The sequence below is a fragment of the Mytilus edulis genome, chromosome 6 (genome assembly GCF_963676685.1).
Source record: "Mytilus edulis chromosome 6, xbMytEdul2.2, whole genome shotgun sequence".
Lineage (NCBI taxonomy): Eukaryota > Metazoa > Mollusca > Bivalvia > Mytilida > Mytilidae > Mytilus > Mytilus edulis.
In genome coordinates this window covers 81,145,310-81,168,438 of record NC_092349.1, presented here as the reverse complement: position 1 = coordinate 81,168,438, position 23,129 = coordinate 81,145,310, and the positions used below count along the sequence as shown (strand labels likewise).

The 23,129-nt window shown below is 30.0% G+C and overlaps 2 protein-coding genes and 1 long non-coding RNA gene across 3 annotated transcripts; 1 reads left to right on the top strand and 2 right to left on the bottom strand.

The window, feature by feature from the left end:
- Positions 1–1,459: 1,459 nt before the first annotated feature.
- LOC139528634 (general transcription factor II-I repeat domain-containing protein 1-like) lies at positions 1,460–8,414 on the bottom strand. Its single transcript, XM_071324708.1, has 9 exons — positions 7,828–8,414; positions 7,000–7,080; positions 6,104–6,275; positions 5,366–5,412; positions 4,372–4,464; positions 3,938–3,997; positions 2,951–3,001; positions 2,298–2,372; positions 1,460–1,644 (listed from the first exon to the last, which is right to left on the bottom strand). Exons 1-9 carry the CDS (start codon positions 7,940–7,942, stop codon positions 1,481–1,483), a joined length of 858 nt encoding a protein of 285 aa, XP_071180809.1. The 5' UTR covers positions 7,943–8,414; the 3' UTR covers positions 1,460–1,480.
- Positions 8,415–9,589: 1,175 nt separating this feature from the next.
- On the bottom strand, positions 9,590–13,450 carry LOC139528629 (uncharacterized; the record flags this gene model as incomplete). Its single annotated transcript, XM_071324696.1, is given in 4 exon segments — positions 9,590–10,146; positions 11,350–11,522; positions 12,352–12,469; positions 13,304–13,450. Coding segments are annotated over 4 exon segments (456 nt in total), but the record flags the coding sequence as incomplete, so codon positions are not given.
- Positions 13,451–20,682: 7,232 nt separating this feature from the next.
- On the top strand, positions 20,683–23,092 carry LOC139526837 (uncharacterized). The gene is made up of 3 exons (XR_011665194.1): positions 20,683–20,825; positions 21,659–21,776; positions 22,605–23,092. It is a non-coding gene; the product is annotated as an uncharacterized lncRNA (long non-coding RNA).
- The last annotated feature ends 37 nt before the right edge of the window (positions 23,093–23,129 follow it).

Below are 23,129 nucleotides of genomic sequence, written 5' to 3'. Positions count from 1 at the left end.
ATTCAATACAAATTCATTGACAATAAAGTTTAAAATCAATGCATTTATTCAATACAAATTCAATAACTAACAATATATATTAAAATTCATACATATATTCAATTCTAATTCAATAACTAACAATATATATTAAAATCCACAAGTATATATTTAATACGAATTCAATAACAATATTTATGAAAATTCTTACATTTATTCAATACAAATTCAGTGACAAACAATATAGTTTCAAATCCATACATATACTCAATACAAATTCAATGACTTATCATATATATATTAAAATCCATACATGAAATATTCAATACGAATTCAATAACAATATATATGAAAATTTATACATATATTACATACAAATTCAGTGACTAACAATACATATTAAAATCCATACATATATTCAATACATTTATAATATAGTTTAAAATCCATGCATTTATTCAATACAAATTCAATAACTAACAATATCTATATTAAAATCCATCCCTATATTCAATACGAATTCAATAACAATATATATGAAAATCCATACATATATTCAATACAAATTCAATGACAAACAATATATATTAAAATCCATACATATATTCAATACAAATTCATTGACTAACAATATATATTATAATCTATATATATATTCAATACAAATTCAATGACTAACAATATAGTTTCAAATCCATACACATATCAAATACAAATTCACAGGCCCCCCCACCCCCACCCCCGAAAAATAAAATGGTTTCTGCCTAACTGCTTTACTTTTTGTGATATAATATCTACTCCCATGTCCTTAATTTATGAATTTTACTATGTTTGTTTATGAATAAAATCCCAAAAATGTAATGATAAGAAGTTCAAACAAAGTATTACATTAGAATAACAAATATTAAAATTGCTGGATGAATATCACATAAATATAAGGAAAAACCAGCAATCTGTCATTAAAGTATGGCCTTTATTTCACTATTTAATGAATTTAACATTAACAGTTATACTAGTACTTATTGTGTTTAATTTTAAAGTTATACTTATTTAAAAAAAAAAATTATTATAAAAAAAAAGATGTGGTATGATTGCCAATGAGACAACTCTAAACAAGGGACCAAATGACACAGAAGTTAACAAGTATAGGTCACTGTGCAGTATTCAACAAAGAGCAAAGTCTGTATCACATAGGCTTGACAAACTTTAAACCTTTTCAGTACTACATTGAAAATTTTAAACAATTTTGGTTCATTGCAAATAAGATAAACAATTGGATGAAGTTAACAAGATCAGAATTATTTGAGGTCCAATTATTTTTTGAATTCAACTGGCATTTTTGAGATTTTCTTTAATTGTTTTTTCAGCTTTGATTGTTAGTTAATTTATAAAACATTATTTCTTATCAAAAGAGAGTAAATACACAACATCATGGTTCAACTTTGAAAAACAAAAAATACAAAAAATACACAAGCAATCATAAGATTAACATATTTTTTCTTCATTTTTTATTAAATAACTTCCGAAGTTTTTGAGGGATATTCCTACTTGGTTCCCAAGAATTATCATTTTCAGAATATCCCTCCCATTTAATTAAGTATTGTACTTTGGAACCTTTCTTTCTTTTGTCTATTATTGCCTCTACAGCATAGGTTTGGATGTTCTCTGAAAAATAACACAAATAGATATATAAAGTTTTAAACAATAATGCAAATATATGGCATTAGGCTTAAATATTGTCCTATGAATAAAAGATGTTTCTAATAATAAAGTAAAGGGAAATAATATGTTGTGCAAAATTAAAAAAAAAATGTTTGTGTTAGCCAAGAATTGTAATGCTTTACATTAATTTATAATCAAGATTTTTTGTATTCAATTTGTGATTATTTTGTAGATGTATTCTTGTTAACTATATTCTAGATACACCAATTTAGTTATGAATCCATATCAAATCATAAAAATGGGTTTGAACCAACCTCCAAAGGACCCATGATTCCATAAAAAGGAATTCTCAAATTGCATCATTGATAAAATTTACTTCCTAAAAATTCAACATAAAAATGTCTTGTTATATTTCTTTAAATACCAGTAGTTAAAGCATTTGACATTAGTCCATGCTAATGCTAACTTTCATATTTTTAAAAAGTAGATGCTTGTTGCATATTTTATTTGTTCAATTTAGAAAGATGACTTTTTGTGGATGTGGCAGAGAAATAACAGCAATCAACAGGAACAAAAATACCTTAGTACATCCCTAAGGAAATAACTTTAATTTTGAAACTAATATAAAAAATGAAATGAAAATCATCACTACTAACCTGATTTCACAGCTACAATTTCATCTTCAACTTTTGTGTCAGTCTCAAAGGCCATTAGTGTGGCTTCCAGTAAATCTAAGTTAAATAATAAATATAGGGAAATATTACTATAAATATCAACACAACAATTTTAAGTCTGCAAATTTGTGGTCTGTGTTTTAAAGACTATAAAAAATGAGACAAATTACCACAAGAGATGTTAACCTCTAGATATTTTTTCGTGGTGTAATTAACTTTTCTCATGAAGTAACCAACATTTATGCTAGACATTTTCCCTTAACCCTTTCCTCCATAATGACGCCTTTTGACGCTGTGTAGCACCTCAGTTGAAACACTTCGACTACAAAGTGTCTGCAGTTGACTTAATAAAATTTGTATCCAGTATGAAAAGGAATATCATAAAAATATCCGATTTAAATTTATTTGATGAAATAATTGTTTTTTGCAATGCCTTTAAAGCATTTTATTAAAAAAATCCTATGCGTATCAAGTATGCCAAAAAAAAAAATCAATGGAGGAAAGAGATAGAGTAACCCTCATTTTCTACTGTTTATACTAGGCATTTTTTACAAAAGAAATTCTTTTCATTTTATGACAGAATAAATAAATCTGATTATACAAGGAAAATTCAGTTTTATACTAATTTTACGAACCTAATGGTATATCTGGTGGGCTGTCAGTTTCTTTATCATTTGGAGCTAATTCTGCAACATAATCGAAATAATGGCTTAACAGAAAAAAGATTTAAGTATAATATGATCTTTTAAGCCATAACAGAGTAAAATGATAAATTCTTATTTATATCTATCATCAAACTAAGCTTTCAAACTTATGATTTTTATTCTTTTAAGGTGGTACCAAACACTAAAATTATTTCAGCTCGTTTCATTTTCATTAAATTTATACAGAGTATTTTCTTTAACTGTTTGAAAGAAATATAAAATTTTCAACTTAAACCACATACTTTGTTGGAAAAAAATCATTGAAATTATAGCAGTTTGATAAACACTAATTTTGATAATTGTCTTGATATTTTCTAAACAGTTGAATGTAATTAAAACCTTCAGCTGATTTTAAAAGAGTTATCTCCCTGTAGTGTTATGTACCACCTTAATATGTCTTCTATATTTATAAGAATTTCACATCAGTTTGAAATAAGATATTTTATATTCATTAAAATATATATAAGATTGCAATATGCTGCTAAAAAGATTCCATGAGAGATAACCTACAATCATTGAATGAAACAATAAAACATGCAATTGTGATAAAAACAATTTTACATACAATTTAGAAAGATCAAATTAAAATAAACTTGTGGATTAAGTTTCAAGTTGGTGGCTTTCCAACTAAATAAAACAGTCTTAACCAAAAACTGTAAACTGCTGGGGACAAACATGTGGATGAGCAGACAGACCATAAAACATAATATCATATACCCCTTTGTCAAGCATTTTTTATGCCATTTTCCCCTACTTTTATAATTCTGGTTTATTTTGTTTTTACATCCTTTATATTTTAGCATCACATTATTTTTTATTCTTTACTTTATTGGTCCATTATTCTATATTTTTTATATTTTTTTGCCCATTATTATCTTTGCTGTAAACTTAATACACACCCTTATTAAATTAACTAACCTATTTGATGAGTTCCATTTGTTTCCGATATTTCTTCTATTATCTGATTTGGAGTAAGTTCTACAATAATAATATTGAAAGAATGGTAAATTCATTTGTATGATCCATGTTGAAGATAAACTGTATAATTTATTCAAAAGTAAGATGTCCATGGCTTTACTCTAGCTTTTAGATATCATTGCACAAGTTGTATTTGATATCTTTTTGATAACCATTATCACAAGAAATCAATCAATGAATTATTCGTTTAGAAGAAAATATGCTACAATTAAAACTTGCAATTTATATAACTTTTAATAGATCTGATATTTATAAGTAAACATTTTCTTTCTTTTTTAAAACAGATCACCTGATTATAATTTCCATTTAACCATTTGATTTTATTAAAAGACAGAAATTGAGAATGAAGAATTGTTAGGCTTTGATATATTTACCCTGAATTGATTCTGTTTCTATTTGCAATTCTGTTTCTTCTGTTTCCATTTGCAATTCTGTTTCTTCTGTTTCCATTTGCAATTCTGTTTCCTCTATGGAAGAAATTGTAAATCTCGAATATATAACATGTAAAAAAAAAACCATACAAATTAAAACTGATGCTAATTGTATAAAGAATTACAATTTTGATATGTTTACATAGTACACAGATGTCCCACTTAGACTATTATTTTCTATATTCAGTGGACTGTAAAATCAGGGTAAAAACTCTAATTTGGCATTAGATCATACCATAAGGAACATGTGTACTAAGATTCAAGTTAATTGGACTTAATATAGGGTTATTGCATGAATATTGGGGAATATTGTTCCGATTAGATTTTATGTTGCATGAGCCCAATTCCCCAATATTCATGCAATAACTGTTTTAGTGTATAGCAATATAATATTTGAAGGTAAACATTAGTTTAAACTAAGATTTTGTTGTTGATAATGTTATGAGTTTTGAAGATTTATTGCACTAGTGCAATATTGGAATTTATTGCACGCTAACTTTTGGTTACTTTCCTGTGGGAATATTATATTGCTATGCAATAATAAAACTTCTAAATCTTTTACCTGAAGTGGGACAGATTGAAGGACAAACAAACATACAAATGGACAGATTTACAAACGGACACACAGACCAGACAACATTATGCCCCTCTCCTATCATAGGTTGGGCATAAAAATTGGGTCACTCTTATGTATACAACTATTGAATATATCTAGATAAGAAATTTTGACCTTTTAACTCCTCAATTATATTTATTCCAATTCTTTATGATAAAAAAAGAATTATTAGAAAAGAAAACTAATACACATTTTGTAGAGATAATGGAAATAAAATATTTTTCTAGTGATTTTTCTTATTGTCAAATATATGCCAATTTAAGTAAAATAATTTATATGAATAATCAAAAGGAAACATTTGTGCATCAAATAATTACATACCGTCTCTTGGTGTATCAACAGGTAGAGTGACAATGACAGGTGTTTCTCTAAAAAAAAGAGATACAAAATGATGAAACAGCTTGTACATTATAACATAATCTATATTAATTGTAATATTTTTTTTTCTTCAGAAATAGAGAAGAAATAACTATTAAACAAAGATAATTGTCTCATCTGTTTGCTATTCTTTATAGTATTATACTGTTAAACGCAAATGTTAAAAACTACAAACAATATTGCTTTATTCAATGCAATAATCTCTGAAAAAGATAAAAACAATCTTTACAAGCACTTTGATTTAATGTTCCTCAGTTTTGTCATTTTATAACATTATACATGTATGACATTTTGTTTCTTTAAGTTTGTATCGACTAAATTTAATGTAATGTATATATAATTGTTATTAACCCTTAACTCAATTTAAGTTTAATTTTGGAAGTGTCACTTTTACAGTTCTTGCGTTATGTCCTTTTATTATTTTATATGCTAGCGAGGGAATCCACATTTTTAATTATTCCTCAGAATTGCATTTTCCATGCATTATCTATATCAAGTCTGACAAGTTTGCAAAGGTTTGTATAAATGTTAACCATACTTTTATAATATTTAAAAAATAAAACATGATACAATCTTATTTTTGGAAAATTATTAAACAATTATATGGATTTTGATTTTGATTTAGATCATCCACATCTACCTTAATTGTAACAATTCAAAAAATTATCATGAAATACTTGCAATTTTCTGAAGACAAGATCTTTTTCATTTTGCAAAATTTTCTGAAGAACTCCAACAGAATAACTTCCTGGATCTTTCAGGTTGATGTCATCTGGGAGTCCTTCAGTACCAATGACAATCTTGCCAGCTGCTATGGCCTTGTATGGCACTTGGCCTTTGCCACCCATTCTTGCTGAAATTCAGTAAATTGCACATTTATATCAATAAAATATACCAACTTATTGGTCGTCTTCAAATTTATAATTGAGATTAGCATTTATTGTTACTACTATCCCTTCATCTTTAACCTTAAATAAAGTTGAATTTAAAAGTGTATAATTTATAGCTAATTGGGAAACAAGTTTTACCCTTAATGTCACCTATATTATTATACTTATCACTGTACTAACATGAACATCATGATGGGTGCCATATGTAGAAGGATCTACTTACCCTTCCTATGCACATGCAATAGCCCCAAATATGTTTACTTTATCTTTTATATTCTATATAGTGTTCTGTCTGATTGTCTTTTTTCTTTTGTAGCCATGCTGTTGTTAGTTTATTCAAGACTTGAAAGTTTGAATGATCCTTTTGTATCTTTAACCTCTCTCTGTTTTAGTTGATTTTTCATATAAAGCTTTTAAATTATGAAAAAGTTAATAAACCTAATTAGTAACAATATTATTAGAAATTTTGCATTAATTAAAGACTGCAATATAGTTTGGAGCCAAAAAGTAAAAATGCATCTAAAGGGTTTTTCTAGGCTAGGTTTTCTGCATTTAACTATGAAATGTGTGCATAAAACCTTTTTTTTTTAAATGAAAATAAAAAAAAATAATGATAAATCTACATGAGTATGTTAAAGGGATGTATATTTTTTCCCCTCAAATGCAATTTTATAAAAGGTACTCTACCATAACATAAGTTAAACAACTTCCTAACATCCTCCTTAAGTGTTAACCGTTGTGGTTTCTGTTCTGTTTTAAAATGACTACCTGCAAAAACAACAAAAAATGTCATTATATATGTATGTTACAATAATTGTACTTGGCATGTTTATCTTTATAAAAGAAATCATTCAAAGTAGATGATGGCAATATAGAAAAAATCTAAAACCATATTATAGCATGTTACTGCCATAAGTACAAGAATAACTGTGCATAAAAGATAAAAAGAAATATCTACACTATCCTTGCCTATAGTTTTGAAAAGAATCATGTTTGGAAGTAACTATTCATGATGTGAGTGCCATGGTTTCTTCCTTGTGACATGAGTTATTTGTTTATCTTCTATCTTATTGGAATAGTGTTGATACTTTGTCGGATATCTGCTTCAAATGTTTGAATCAATGTTTACACTGCACAGATTATTGAAATATATATGACATCACATTCAAGTAGTGGGTAACAATACATGGATTTTTATCATCTTAGAAGATTCTTTTTTAATCAGGTTTTAAATTGATTAATGAGGGATAAATTTTCCTAGAAGAAATTTAAAGGTCCCATTGAATAAACTACCCTTAAAACCGTTATAGCTATTGCATTTAACAAACAAAAGTTTAAATACCTTGACAAAGAATTGAAAACAGTGATTATTTTCTATAATTCATCATCCTTTTACCACTATGAAAACTCTTATACCTTTCAGACTGCAGTCCTACTTTAATATATAGTGCTATAGTTTATATAACCTACTGGTTAAAGTAGTATTGTTGCACAAATATTTATTGAAGCTTTTACCTATGAGAGCCTCTGCAATATTCTCCACAATTGGCTGGAAATATTTAATGCAGGATTTGGTGCCAAAAATACTGGGTACTTTATCCTGTCCAACACATACACCACCACATTCCATCCCCAACTGTTCAAGATGAATACACTAAAATATGGAATATTCAATAGTAATGAATGCTAAAATTAACTATAAGTCTTAGAACAAATCAGTGTTTCAACTGAAAATTACAAATAGTGAAATTGATTTGCAGTTCTATAATATTTTTGTCTTATCTTTGTTACTTACAGGAATTGTTTCAATACTACTTACAAAATAGACTGTGCTGATACAGATAGTTATATATATATATATATACAACTCGTCTAAACATCAACCCAACAATGTTAGGGTTGATGTTTAGACAAGTTGTATATACATTATGTACACAGCCATGTATCACCATCATTGATGGCGATCCGATGGATACATCTGTTGTAGAGTTGTCACTGACTCAGACGTACTTATATATATATATACTGTATATCACTCATAATGATTACTAAAGGAAATGCTTACTAAAGGAAACACATGAATAATACATTTATAATATGAAAATGTTTCTTAGTTAAAAAATAATCTAAGTATTGGATGAACAGTTTAAATGTGTTCTTTTAAGAAAAAAATCACATGCTTCAATACTAAAATCTGGATATCTACCAAATATTTGCCATTTTAGTTTCAAAGAAGAATTTTCTATAGAAATGCATAAACATAAAAGATCATTACTAATAAAAAAAAATTGTTACAGATTAATTCAGATAAACATACATTAGCAAATCCTGTGTAGTCCAGTAAAACTAAGTTTCTGTTTTAATTTAACCTCAAACTAATTGCAACAGAAAAAGTTTTAGATCTAATCTTTAGGATAAAGCCCCAAATATACACAAATAAAGTCAAAAAAATTCTAACAAAAAGAAACTGAAAATTGGCATTTTTAATTTCAATAAATTCACATTGGAAAGAGGAGATAACTCTGCAAAAATGGGTATTTTTTGGTCAGTTTTTGGTTGATTTCTTATATTCATGTAATGTATGATACTTTGATGTGGTCAAAAGTTTGTTTTTTTACTATACCATCTTATTCTCAGCTCATGAATTGTACAAAACTGAAGTGTCGGAGTAAACCAATGAATTATGAAATGTAGGTTGTAGCTTGATAAAAGATGTGAACACACCTATAACATTGCTTGTTATACTCTAAAGATGGATAAAATATCAAGAATCAATACTTTCTGCTGACTAGAAGTTGTAATTTTTGATCAATTTGTATTGATGTCTGCCTTTTTCACTGAGTTATCTACCATTTTAATACAAATCTCCATAGTAATTTTTAAATCTTGATTTTTTTTTCTACACCAGGTTAGATTTTGTTGGAAATTTTTCTTCCAAATGCTAAAGTTTAAAAATTCTCTGTTGCAATTACTTTAATCAGAGACATATATACACATATGTGTATATATGTCTCTGCTTTAATGTTTAATAGGGTCAAACCTATGCTAGATTGACTGGACTAGAGAACAATTACACTTAAGGCAGGTACAAAACTAAACATAGGTGTCAACTTTTCAAATCTCTTCAGTGGGTCATTTTTTTTTATTATGATTAACAAAAAAGAACTATATTTTATACAGTGGTTCAAGCAAATAATATATCCAGAATGTAAAAGACCAAATTTTTTTTACATTAGATTCAATAACAAACATAATGACATATAGCCAGAGATTTCTTCTGACAAGTAGACTATAGTTGATACCTATGCATGCATGTGAAATCATAAAATACTATTTATCTACAAGCATTTAAAAAAAATCCATCACCAGATGCTAAAAAAAAAGACTGTCTTTCTAGTAAGCAGTAAAACCTTTTATTTTAGCGCAAATTAAATAAAATTATTTGCTCTTTAAGCTACATTCTTTATCACTAGATCTGAAAAAGAAAAAACAAGGGACCACAAAGCAACAAAAATTTTCACATAATTGATCTATGTTCTTATATTTTTATTTTAACTGTCTTAAAATTGACATAAATTTAATAAGTAAAAAGCACACTTCTTATCACATCTAATTTATAATGCAATGCATTATCATCAAACTATAAGATATGAAAGAATAAATGTCTGAAAATAAGGCTTTAAATTAAATTAATGAGCTACTACAATCAACCTTTTCTCAAGAGTGACTTTCTTATTTTGTACTTCATGATCAATGATATATGTTGCTATTCAAGGTGAATAAATGTTAAAACAAGCAATTCTAAATAAAATATACTTATATCATATTTTTTATCTGAAAAATTAATGTATTAAAACACAATAAACTATTCAACAAGAGGTTAATAAGATTGTGTATTAATAAATGTCAAACATATAATTAAAAGTTTGTATCTATCATAGCTTTTGCAAAGTAAACTAATTTTGGTAAAAATAATCTTTTAAGGGCAATAACTCCTATATTATTAAGAGATCAACAATACAAAAGGGACAATATATAAAATCAATGATTCGGTAAGATAGTTAGTTCATTATTATATTTGTTAATCTTACTTGGGTGAACATTTTTTTTCTTCTGTATTTGGCCCTGTTATAGATTCGAGGTTAGCTGTATTAGCCTCGAGACCCGTAGGGTTGAGGGTCAATACAGCTGACCGAAAATATATACCAGTGTCAATACAGAAACAGCCAGTCCATAACACTTTTATTAAATAATCCAACTTTTTCAATACAGACTTGTTCTGAAATCTGTATTACATACATAAAATTAAATAGATGGCCAATATTTCCAATACGGACTGGCAATGATGTGAATATAGGGTCAATATTTCCAATACGGATTTGTAATGAATACTGAATTACATGCACAGTATATGTATACATGTAAGGCAGCAACCATTTGATTTTCGGGGGGGGGGGGGGGGGGGGGGGGGGGGGGCTATGGTTTTTTTTTCTGCGGCGAAAAACAATCTATTTTTTTCGGGACAAGTCGAAAATAATTTTTTTCTTTCAATTTTAGCATTACATATAGTGGCAGCTGAGGGTGAAACAAACAATTTTTTTTTCTCAGAATCAAAACCAAATCATTTTTTTCTCCAAAAACTGGAAAGAAACTTTTTTTCCCAAAAAAACCATAGCCCCCCCCCCCAGAAAATCAAATGGTTGCTGCCTAATTCAGGAGTGATTGCCAGTCTGTATTGTAAATATTGACGACCGAAAAACAATATAGATCACATAATGTATGCACCCCATCAGGACGATGTCACCAGTATGACTCATGCCGTTTAAGTAGTAATATTAGGGCTGTTTTAATCGTATTTAATAAACATTTAAAATTTCCTTTTCTACCATGTAATAATGAAATAAAATGAATTAGGCCAGTAAAATGGAAAGTCTTGACGCTTTTATAATTTCAATTATCGGTTTTCAACCAATTCTGATTTAACAAGAACTGAAATAAATTATGCCTACACTTTTTTTTATATATATCTTTACTTACGGACTTCGAAATCAATTTCAGGTGGTGAAAAACAGCTTCATCTTTGGTCATGTTCAGATGTGGGTCCAGTTTGATTTTTTTTGCCTGTTCTGTTGCTGTTTTTCTTTCTTCGTCTGGGGTAGCTTGCCAAGTTGTGGCAACTTTTTTTAAGTACTCTGGACCCGATAAAGTCCCTGGTAATGTAACAACAGCAATAAAATTTTATATATAGTATTTTGGTTTTAAACAGTCTGAAAGTTATAAAGCTTTATTCTATACGATATTTGGTTTGACCAATGTTGAAGGCTATGCAGTCGAGTCCGAGTCACCTATAGTTGTAGTCCTATAATATATGCCTTCGCATTATATATTCACTATTTAACGTTTTCATGCTGATATTTTCATTTTTCATTTTTTTGTCTAAGTGGTGTCACTTTGATAATATTTTTTTTTTATCAGGACAGTAAATAGAAAAAGTAAATAATGCCCCCGAGGTCATATGTTATAGGACTTCTATAGTTTTTTCTATGTTATTTGGTCTCTGGAGAAGAGTTTGTATCATTGACAACTATCCCACATCTTTTTATTCTCATATGAACAATTATTTTATGATTGCGTTATCGCTGAAATAAAGGTATGCTTTTCTTTTCATGGCCAATGACGAAACCCAAGTTTTAATATGAATAAAAAAAACTTCAATATACACCAATTTGCATTTAAAAACAAACATAGATGTAATTGATATATTGATAACGATGTAACATTTTCAACAATACTTGAAATCAAAGCTGATTACAGTGATATGGAACTCTCTCGCGTAACTTCTCATCATATGTTCACCACTTTTTTTTTTTACATAACACAAGTGTGGACACAGATCAATGTTGATAGTAAATGGACAATCGCTATATTTTTTCTGCATGCCATTTGTACTTCTGCAAATAAATATTGAGTTGAACATTAAATTGAGGCTTGGCAAAAATTGAGTTTGAATAAAATTATCGATACAAAATGAAAACTAACCTCTTTCAACTGTTTTGGCAATGATATTGTACGCCGACGGTCCTCTCGTATATCGGGTCTTGGGTATCTTTGCTCCCCCTGGTCCTTTCACTTTTGAATTTCTATTTCCAATCCACATCTTAATTTATATAAAAGTATCAAGTAAATAATTAATGTATTTAAAGTATTACAGTATTTTACTCTTACATTCCCTTATAAAGATGATGTTTCTTATTGTATCATAATAAACCATCAAAATCACAAATAAAGTATATTTTGTAACTGGAACAAGGCAGCTATCTAAGTAGCACTTAGTTCAAGCATACCTGTCAACTGACCCGGATTCTGCGGGTGTGACCCGAGATTTTCACAATTCTGAGGGATCACCCGGATCACCCGCCGGGTCATTGAAATAACCCGGGAATTCCGAAAATGACCCGATTTCACACGTATTTCTTAGCCTTGAGATTGATTTTCATAAGTAATATTCCTTTGAAATACCGGCAAATTCGTAATTCTTCCATGAACAGTCAGTTCATCTAGCTATGTAAACTGTCAAATTATTCATATAATGTTAATTTTTTCATCTTAAACTAAACAATAAACATCGATATTTCGCAAACTGTAGCCAGGCAAAAATTTCTGACTGAAATTTATATTAATAATATTAAACAACTGAAACTAAAAGTGTCTGGTGATTCCTTGTAGTTGTTACCCTTTTTTTGTATAATTTCTTGAAATCTATTGAATTTGAAAAAAAGTATAAATTAAAAAGTAATATGACAACAAGACATTGCCATTTGGTGTACAATAACTCAACAAGATATAGAAAAAAAAGAATGTTATAAAGTTATCATCAATTTTAAAATAGTTCAACGAAGCTAAAAATTGTTATCTTGTAATTCATATTTTTTGTTTTACCAATTTATCAATTGATTCAATTTAACCATATATTTTTTTGTGTATTTTTTACCTTTACTCTGTCCTCCGAACAAGACAACCTCTCCGCAACACTCTTTATGGCATCTTGGCAGTTTTTGCTGGCGTTTTTCATGCCCCCGTCATATGCCACCTCCAAGATCTCCTTTTCTCCTTCAAGAAAATCAATTCTCTTCTTTTTCTGTGACATTCATAAAAGAAAAAAATATGTCAATGCAGAAAGTTATGTGTTATGTCTGCAGTATTTTTTTATTTATATTTTAGACAAAACCATATGGAACTTTTTCGTCTTCTATGCTCTTCAATATTTGATTTGGTCAAAGTTTATATATTTCAATTCGAGCTTCACTAGCATAGCCATACCCTTATTTCAGACTTGCGATATGTAGATTTTGCTGTTGTAAAACAACGTTTATTTGATTGTCTAAGACAACAACTCGATGCTCAGTTACAGACTTCTCTAAAATTTTCTTATTAGTTATAAGACTGACTTCGTAAAGGAGGCTTATTTATCAATTAAAGATTTTAATACAAGAAGAGCTATATGTATAATAAGAATAGGTGCTCATGATCTTAGAATTGAGAAAGATAGATAAAGTAAAAAAATACATAGAGAGAACTCAGCGTCTATGTCATCATTGTTTATCACATGGACCAAATTCTATTCAAGATAAGAACCATTTTACAGTAAAATGTCCTTTATATACGGAATATTATTTGATCAAGTAAACATTTTTTGTACTAATTTTAAAGAACTACCTTAGCATAAGAAATACTTCTGGCTGTTTACAAATGAACAATTTTAATCAACAGCATTGTCCTATATTACTATTTATAAGTTGAATTCTTTGATTTAATGTGTTACGTCATGCCCGCTAACAAGTTAAAAACTGTACCTATACGCCTTATTTTAAGTCCGGATTTTTAGTATTCGCATTGTTATCTTAGAATGTCTTACTGATTAAAATTCTACAATAGGGAACAAGTTGACAATGCTTGAATTTAGTTCTGTTAACCCCGTGATTATGACCCGTGTACTAGTATATAGCAAAATCCTAAACACACCGTTTGGTGGTGCGCCTATCAGATGCTGAACGTACAGATAAGGTAACAGGTGAATATACTATTGGTATCGGTATCGGATTCGACCCGGAACACGAGCATCACTGAAGAGACATGTATTGTCGAAATGCGCATCTGGTGCAAGAAAATTAGTACCGTTAATTTTATTTAAAATTGAGAATGGAAATGGGGAATGTGTCAAAGAGACAACAACCCGACCAAATAAAAAACAACAGCAGAGGGTCACCAACAGGTCTTCAATGTAGCGAGAAATTCCCGCACCCGGAGGCGTCCTTCAGCTGGCCCCTAAACAAATATATACTAGTCCAGTAATAATGAACGCCATACTAATTTATTTGTTAATTATTGGCAATATTACTTATGTGGAAAACAAAAGGATCGGAAGTTGTGTAATTTTAATCGACACCATTGTCCTATATTAGCTATATATAAAATTGAATTATTTGATTTGTTGTTTTTACCCGATGACGGCTGACAAATTGGACCTCGTTATTTTAGTATTATAAATACAGCACCTCTATTCTGTCACATATTTTGTTTGTATATATGTTTTGGTGGCGTGTTTGTAATTTAACTGATGTTTTATAGTTTATAAGTAATTAGCAAGTAAAGATATATGTAAATGTTCATAACTGTAACTAGTTTTGTGTTTGCATTTATATTCGAAAGTTTTTTTAATTTGCAGAAAAGAGTTCCAATGTCAAACCTGTTGCACATATTTTATCTGAATTTTTGTTTTGTTTTTTCATAAAGAAAACAACCTGGCAAAGAGCAGAAAACAACACAAGGCCATCAATGGATCGTGCAACAAGAACATGTTTATCAATGTTTCCCATCATCCCATGTACATATATACGTCTGAATCAGTGACAACTCTACAACAGATTTATTCATCGGATCACCATCAATGATATATATTATATATACCCTTGTATATCATATATCATATACCCTATATCATATAATATAATATAATCAATACATCTAAGAATCATAAAGTTTGTTTTATAAATACACGTACACGTTCATCGTCATCTTTGTTTTCAACAGGTTTAAGAATAGTCTATCCAACGATTTCTGTGGTATTTTAGAATAAAATATTCCACAATTTATGCACCTGGATATATAGGTTCAGCATTATATCTTGCAAATCTAAGAAACTTGTTCCCGTCAAAAATCGTAGGTCCTTCACTTATGACTTCCGAGCTAGCGGCCAACAATACCGGGGTATGTCAGTTAGTCAAGAATTTTCAGAAAACACAACTCTAATAGTATATGATGAAAGTTTATGTTCATATACTACATACTCTTAAAATATAGACTTCTGATTTCTTTAACTACATCTATACTATTAAACGAGAAGACCTCAGTTTGTGTGTCTCTTTTCTCCGTCCCACAAGAAATTAATCGTCTTGCCTCTGTGTCCTTTAGAAACCATGCATAGTAGCATTTGCCATCCATTCTTATGATTATTCAGTTTTGGTTATTTTGGGAGAAAAACGAAAATAAAGAGTTGGTGGGGTTTGCCGTTGCTTAGTTTTTAGCTTCCGTTGTTTTATCTTATGTACTATTATTTGTCTCTTTTTTGTCCTTTTGATTTTTAGCCATGGTGTTGTCAGTTTATTTTCGGTCTATGAGTTTGACTGTCCCTCTTCTTTAAATGCCCGCGATTTTGCGGGTGTGTTATAGTACTCATATTCTATCACGTTCCTTCAGATTTCGTTATACTACACACTCATAAAATATAGACCTCTAATTTCGTTATACTACACACTCATAAAATATAGACCTCTAATTTCGTTATACAACATACTCATAATATATAGACCTCCGACTTCGTTATACTATACATTATAGTTCGTTTCTTATGTTGTACTGTTATACCACTGTCCCAGGTTAGGGGGGTTGGGATCCCGCTAACATGTTTAACCCCGCCACATTATTGATGTATGTGCCTGTCCCAAGTCATTAGCCTGTAATTCAGTGGTTGTCGTTTGTTTATGTGTTACATATTTGTTTTTCGTTAATTTTTTTACATAAATAAGGCCGTTAGTTTAGTATGGACTTTGCTCATTGTTGAAGGCCATACGGTGACCTATAGTTGTTAATGTTTGTGTCATTTTGGTCTTTGGTAAATAGTTGTCTCATTGGCAATCGTACCACATCTTTTTTTATATACTCATAAAATATATAATTTGACTTCGTTATACACTTCATATTCATAAAATATAGAATTTGATTTCGTTCAAACTAGAAATTAATAGTAGGTAATTTTCAAATTTTCCTGGCCCCCCTTATAAGAATATAATGCGCGTCCCCATTAAACAAATCATCTTCCGGGTCGCTAGTAAAATGAAATTATTTTTAGATCCTGATTTTGTTTAGTTAAGTTTTTTAAGCCAAAGAATGGAGATAACCACAACAGTTTCGCAAAGTCAAACTTTAGAGGTAATTCCAAAAACAGTGATAATTTGAAATATAAGTGATCGCAGTGAATGGTTGCTCCAACAGGCTTTATATTCACCCTTACACGTGGTCGACTTGCTTGATATTATAACAAAAGTGATTGACCTGGTGTATATATCTTTATGATTATACTATCGTGTCTTCGTAAAAGCAACAAAACTATGTACGAAATACCATCCATATGCAACAAACTGTAACATTATATATATACGTACATATACACCTCATTCAGAACACTGCCACCGACTTAAACATGAGGTTACAAAGATGTTAGCTCCGGAAAGCGTAAATCTAATATTATGATTTTTCTTTATTATGAAGATGCCGGCAAAATATTATCACTGATCACTTCATGAACTTGTGAAAACAATCCTGTATACAGTATACAGTTATTATACATTTCAAAACTGTGCAGGGTATCTTTGACGTCCTTTGTGTTCAACTAAATTATCTTTTAAAAACAAATTTGCTTAAAACTCACATATATAAACTAAAAGCTATTGACCTCAAAGAATTTGGTTGGTGTACATATAGCATGCATTATACTCTACACTTGTACAGGGTGTTCTCTAACACGTCCGCGTCAGGATCTAAAAATAATTTCATTTTACTAGCGACCCGGAAGATGATTTGTTTAATGGGGACGCGCATTATATTCTTATAAGGGGGGCCAGGAAAATTTGAAAATTACCTACTATTAATTTCTAGTTTGAACGAAATCAAATTCTATATTTTATGAATATGAAGTGTATAACGAAGTCAAATTATATATTTTATGAGTATATAAAAAAAGATGTGGTACGATTGCCAATGAGACAACTATTTACCAAAGACCAAAATGACACAAACATTAACAACTATAGGTCACCGTATGGCCTTCAACAATGAGCAAAGTCCATACTAAACTAACGGCCTTATTTATGTAAAAAAATTAACGAAAAACAAATATGTAACACATAAACAAACGACAACCACTGAATTACAGGCTAATGACTTGGGACAGGCACATACATCAATAATGTGGCGGGGTTAAACATGTTAGCGGGATCCCAACCCCCCTAACCTGGGACAGTGGTATAACAGTACAACATAAGAAACGAACTATAATGTATAGTATAACGAAGTCGGAGGTCTATATATTATGAGTATGTTGTATAACGAAATTAGAGGTCTATATTTTATGAGTGTGTAGTATAACGAAATTAGAGGTCTATATTTTATGAGTGTGTAGTATAACGAAATCTGAAGGAACGTGATAGAATATGAGTACTATAACACACCCGCAAAATCGCGGGCATTTAAAGAAGAGGGACAGTCAAACTCATAGACCGAAAATAAACTGACAACACCATGGCTAAAAATCAAAAGGACAAAAAAGAGACAAATAATAGTACATAAGATAAAACAACGGAAGCTAAAAACTAAGCAACGGCAAACCCCACCAACTCTTTATTTTCGTTTTTCTCCCAAAATAACCAAAACTGAATAATCATAAGAATGGATGGCAAATGCTACTATGCATGGTTTCTAAAGGACACAGAGGCAAGACGATTAATTTCTTGTGGGACGGAGAAAAGAGACACACAAACTGAGGTCTTCTCGTTTAATAGTATAGATGTAGTTAAAGAAATCAGAAGTCTATATTTTAAGAGTATGTAGTATATGAACATAAACTTTCATCATATACTATTAGAGTTGTGTTTTCTGAAAATTCTTGACTAACTGACATACCCCGGTATTGTTGGCCGCTAGCTCGGAAGTCATAAGTGAAGGACCTACGATTTTTGACGGGAACAAGTTTCTTAGATTTGCAAGATATAATGCTGAACCTATATATCCAGGTGCATAAATTGTGGAATATTTTATTCTAAAATACCACAGAAATCGTTGGATAGACTATTCTTAAACCTGTTGAAAACAAAGATGACGATGAACGTGTACGTGTATTTATAAAACAAACTTTATGATTCTTAGATGTATTGATTATATTATATTATATGATATAGGGTATATGATATATGATATACAAGGGTATATATAATATATATCATTGATGGTGATCCGATGAATAAATCTGTTGTAGAGTTGTCACTGATTCAGACGTATATATGTACATGGGATGATGGGAAACATTGATAAACATGTTCTTGTTGCACGATCCATTGATGGCCTTGTGTTGTTTTCTGCTCTTTGCCAGGTTGTTTTCTTTATGAAAAAACAAAACAAAAATTCAGATAAAATATGTGCAACAGGTTTGACATTGGAACTCTTTTCTGCAAATTAAAAAAACTTTCGAATATAAATGCAAACACAAAACTAGTTACAGTTATGAACATTTACATATATCTTTACTTGCTAATTACTTATAAACTATAAAACATCAGTTAAATTACAAACACGCCACCAAAACATATATACAAACAAAATATGTGACAGAATAGAGGTGCTGTATTTATAATACTAAAATAACGAGGTCCAATTTGTCAGCCGTCATCGGGTAAAAACAACAAATCAAATAATTCAATTTTATATATAGCTAATATAGGACAATGGTGTCGATTAAAATTACACAACTTCCGATCCTTTTGTTTTCCACATAAGTAATATTGCCAATAATTAACAAATAAATTAGTATGGCGTTCATTATTACTGGACTAGTATATATTTGTTTAGGGGCCAGCTGAAGGACGCCTCCGGGTGCGGGAATTTCTCGCTACATTGAAGACCTGTTGGTGACCCTCTGCTGTTGTTTTTTATTTGGTCGGGTTGTTGTCTCTTTGACACATTCCCCATTTCCATTCTCAATTTTAAATAAAATTAACGGTACTAATTTTCTTGCACCAGATGCGCATTTCGACAATACATGTCTCTTCAGTGATGCTCGTGTTCCGGGTCGAATCCGATACCGATACCAATAGTATATTCACCTGTTACCTTATCTGTACGTTCAGCATCTGATAGGCGCACCACCAAACGGTGTGTTTAGGATTTTGCTATATACTAGTACACGGGTCATAATCACGGGGTTAACAGAACTAAATTCAAGCATTGTCAACTTGTTCCCTATTGTAGAATTTTAATCAGTAAGACATTCTAAGATAACAATGCGAATACTAAAAATCCGGACTTAAAATAAGGCGTATAGGTACAGTTTTTAACTTGTTAGCGGGCATGACGTAACACATTAAATCAAAGAATTCAACTTATAAATAGTAATATAGGACAATGCTGTTGATTAAAATTGTTCATTTGTAAACAGCCAGAAGTATTTCTTATGCTAAGGTAGTTCTTTAAAATTAGTACAAAAAATGTTTACTTGATCAAATAATATTCCGTATATAAAGGACATTTTACTGTAAAATGGTTCTTATCTTGAATAGAATTTGGTCCATGTGATAAACAATGATGACATAGACGCTGAGTTCTCTCTATGTATTTTTTTACTTTATCTATCTTTCTCAATTCTAAGATCATGAGCACCTATTCTTATTATACATATAGCTCTTCTTGTATTAAAATCTTTAATTGATAAATAAGCCTCCTTTACGAAGTCAGTCTTATAACTAATAAGAAAATTTTAGAGAAGTCTGTAACTGAGCATCGAGTTGTTGTCTTAGACAATCAAATAAACGTTGTTTTACAACAGCAAAATCTACATATCGCAAGTCTGAAATAAGGGTATGGCTATGCTAGTGAAGCTCGAATTGAAATATATAAACTTTGACCAAATCAAATATTGAAGAGCATAGAAGACGAAAAAGTTCCATATGGTTTTGTCTAAAATATAAATAAAAAAATACTGCAGACATAACACATAACTTTCTGCATTGACATATTTTTTTCTTTTATGAATGTCACAGAAAAAGAAGAGAATTGATTTTCTTGAAGGAGAAAAGGAGATCTTGGAGGTGGCATATGACGGGGGCATGAAAAACGCCAGCAAAAACTGCCAAGATGCCATAAAGAGTGTTGCGGAGAGGTTGTCTTGTTCGGAGGACAGAGTAAAGGTAAAAAATACACAAAAAAATATATGGTTAAATTGAATCAATTGATAAATTGGTAAAACAAAAAATATGAATTACAAGATAACAATTTTTAGCTTCGTTGAACTATTTTAAAATTGATGATAACTTTATAACATTCTTTTTTTTCTATATCTTGTTGAGTTATTGTACACCAAATGGCAATGTCTTGTTGTCATATTACTTTTTAATTTATACTTTTTTTCAAATTCAATAGATTTCAAGAAATTATACAAAAAAAGGGTAACAACTACAAGGAATCACCAGACACTTTTAGTTTCAGTTGTTTAATATTATTAATATAAATTTCAGTCAGAAATTTTTGCCTGGCTACAGTTTGCGAAATATCGATGTTTATTGTTTAGTTTAAGATGAAAAAATTAACATTATATGAATAATTTGACAGTTTACATAGCTAGATGAACTGACTGTTCATGGAAGAATTACGAATTTGCCGGTATTTCAAAGGAATATTACTTATGAAAATCAATCTCAAGGCTAAGAAATACGTGTGAAATCGGGTCATTTTCGGAATTCCCGGGTTATTTCAATGACCCGGCGGGTGATCCGGGTGATCCCTCAGAATTGTGAAAATCTCGGGTCACACCCGCAGAATCCGGGTCAGTTGACAGGTATGCTTGAACTAAGTGCTACTTAGATAGCTGCCTTGTTCCAGTTACAAAATATACTTTATTTGTGATTTTGATGGTTTATTATGATACAATAAGAAACATCATCTTATAAGGGAATGTAAGAGTAAAATACTGTAATACTTTAAATACATTAATTATTTACTTGATACTTTTATATAAATTAAGATGTGGATTGGAAATAGAAATTCAAAAGTGAAAGGACCAGGGGGAGCAAAGATACCCAAGACCCGATATACGAGAGGACCGTCGGCGTACAATATCATTGCCAAAACAGTTGAAAGAGGTTAGTTTTCATTTTGTATCGATAATTTTATTCAAACTCAATTTTGCCAAGCCTCAATTTAATGTTCAACTCAATATTTATTTGCAGAAGTACAAATGGCATGCAGAAAAAATATAGCGATTGTCCATTTACTATCAACATTGATCTGTGTCCACACTTGTGTTATGTAAAAAAAAAAAGTGGTGAACATATGATGAGAAGTTACGCGAGAGAGTTCCATATCACTGTAATCAGCTTTGATTTCAAGTATTGTTGAAAATGTTACATCGTTATCAATATATCAATTACATCTATGTTTGTTTTTAAATGCAAATTGGTGTATATTGAAGTTTTTTTTATTCATATTAAAACTTGGGTTTCGTCATTGGCCATGAAAAGAAAAGCATACCTTTATTTCAGCGATAACGCAATCATAAAATAATTGTTCATATGAGAATAAAAAGATGTGGGATAGTTGTCAATGATACAAACTCTTCTCCAGAGACCAAATAACATAGAAAAAACTATAGAAGTCCTATAACATATGACCTCGGGGGCATTATTTACTTTTTCTATTTACTGTCCTGATAAAAAAAAAATATTATCAAAGTGACACCACTTAGACAAAAAAATGAAAAATGAAAATATCAGCATGAAAACGTTAAATAGTGAATATATAATGCGAAGGCATATATTATAGGACTACAACTATAGGTGACTCGGACTCGACTGCATAGCCTTCAACATTGGTCAAACCAAATATCGTATAGAATAAAGCTTTATAACTTTCAGACTGTTTAAAACCAAAATACTATATATAAAATTTTATTGCTGTTGTTACATTACCAGGGACTTTATCGGGTCCAGAGTACTTAAAAAAAGTTGCCACAACTTGGCAAGCTACCCCAGACGAAGAAAGAAAAACAGCAACAGAACAGGCAAAAAAAATCAAACTGGACCCACATCTGAACATGACCAAAGATGAAGCTGTTTTTCACCACCTGAAATTGATTTCGAAGTCCGTAAGTAAAGATATATATAAAAAAAAGTGTAGGCATAATTTATTTCAGTTCTTGTTAAATCAGAATTGGTTGAAAACCGATAATTGAAATTATAAAAGCGTCAAGACTTTCCATTTTACTGGCCTAATTCATTTTATTTCATTATTACATGGTAGAAAAGGAAATTTTAAATGTTTATTAAATACGATTAAAACAGCCCTAATATTACTACTTAAACGGCATGAGTCATACTGGTGACATCGTCCTGATGGGGTGCATACATTATGTGATCTATATTGTTTTTCGGTCGTCAATATTTACAATACAGACTGGCAATCACTCCTGAATTAGGCAGCAACCATTTGATTTTCTG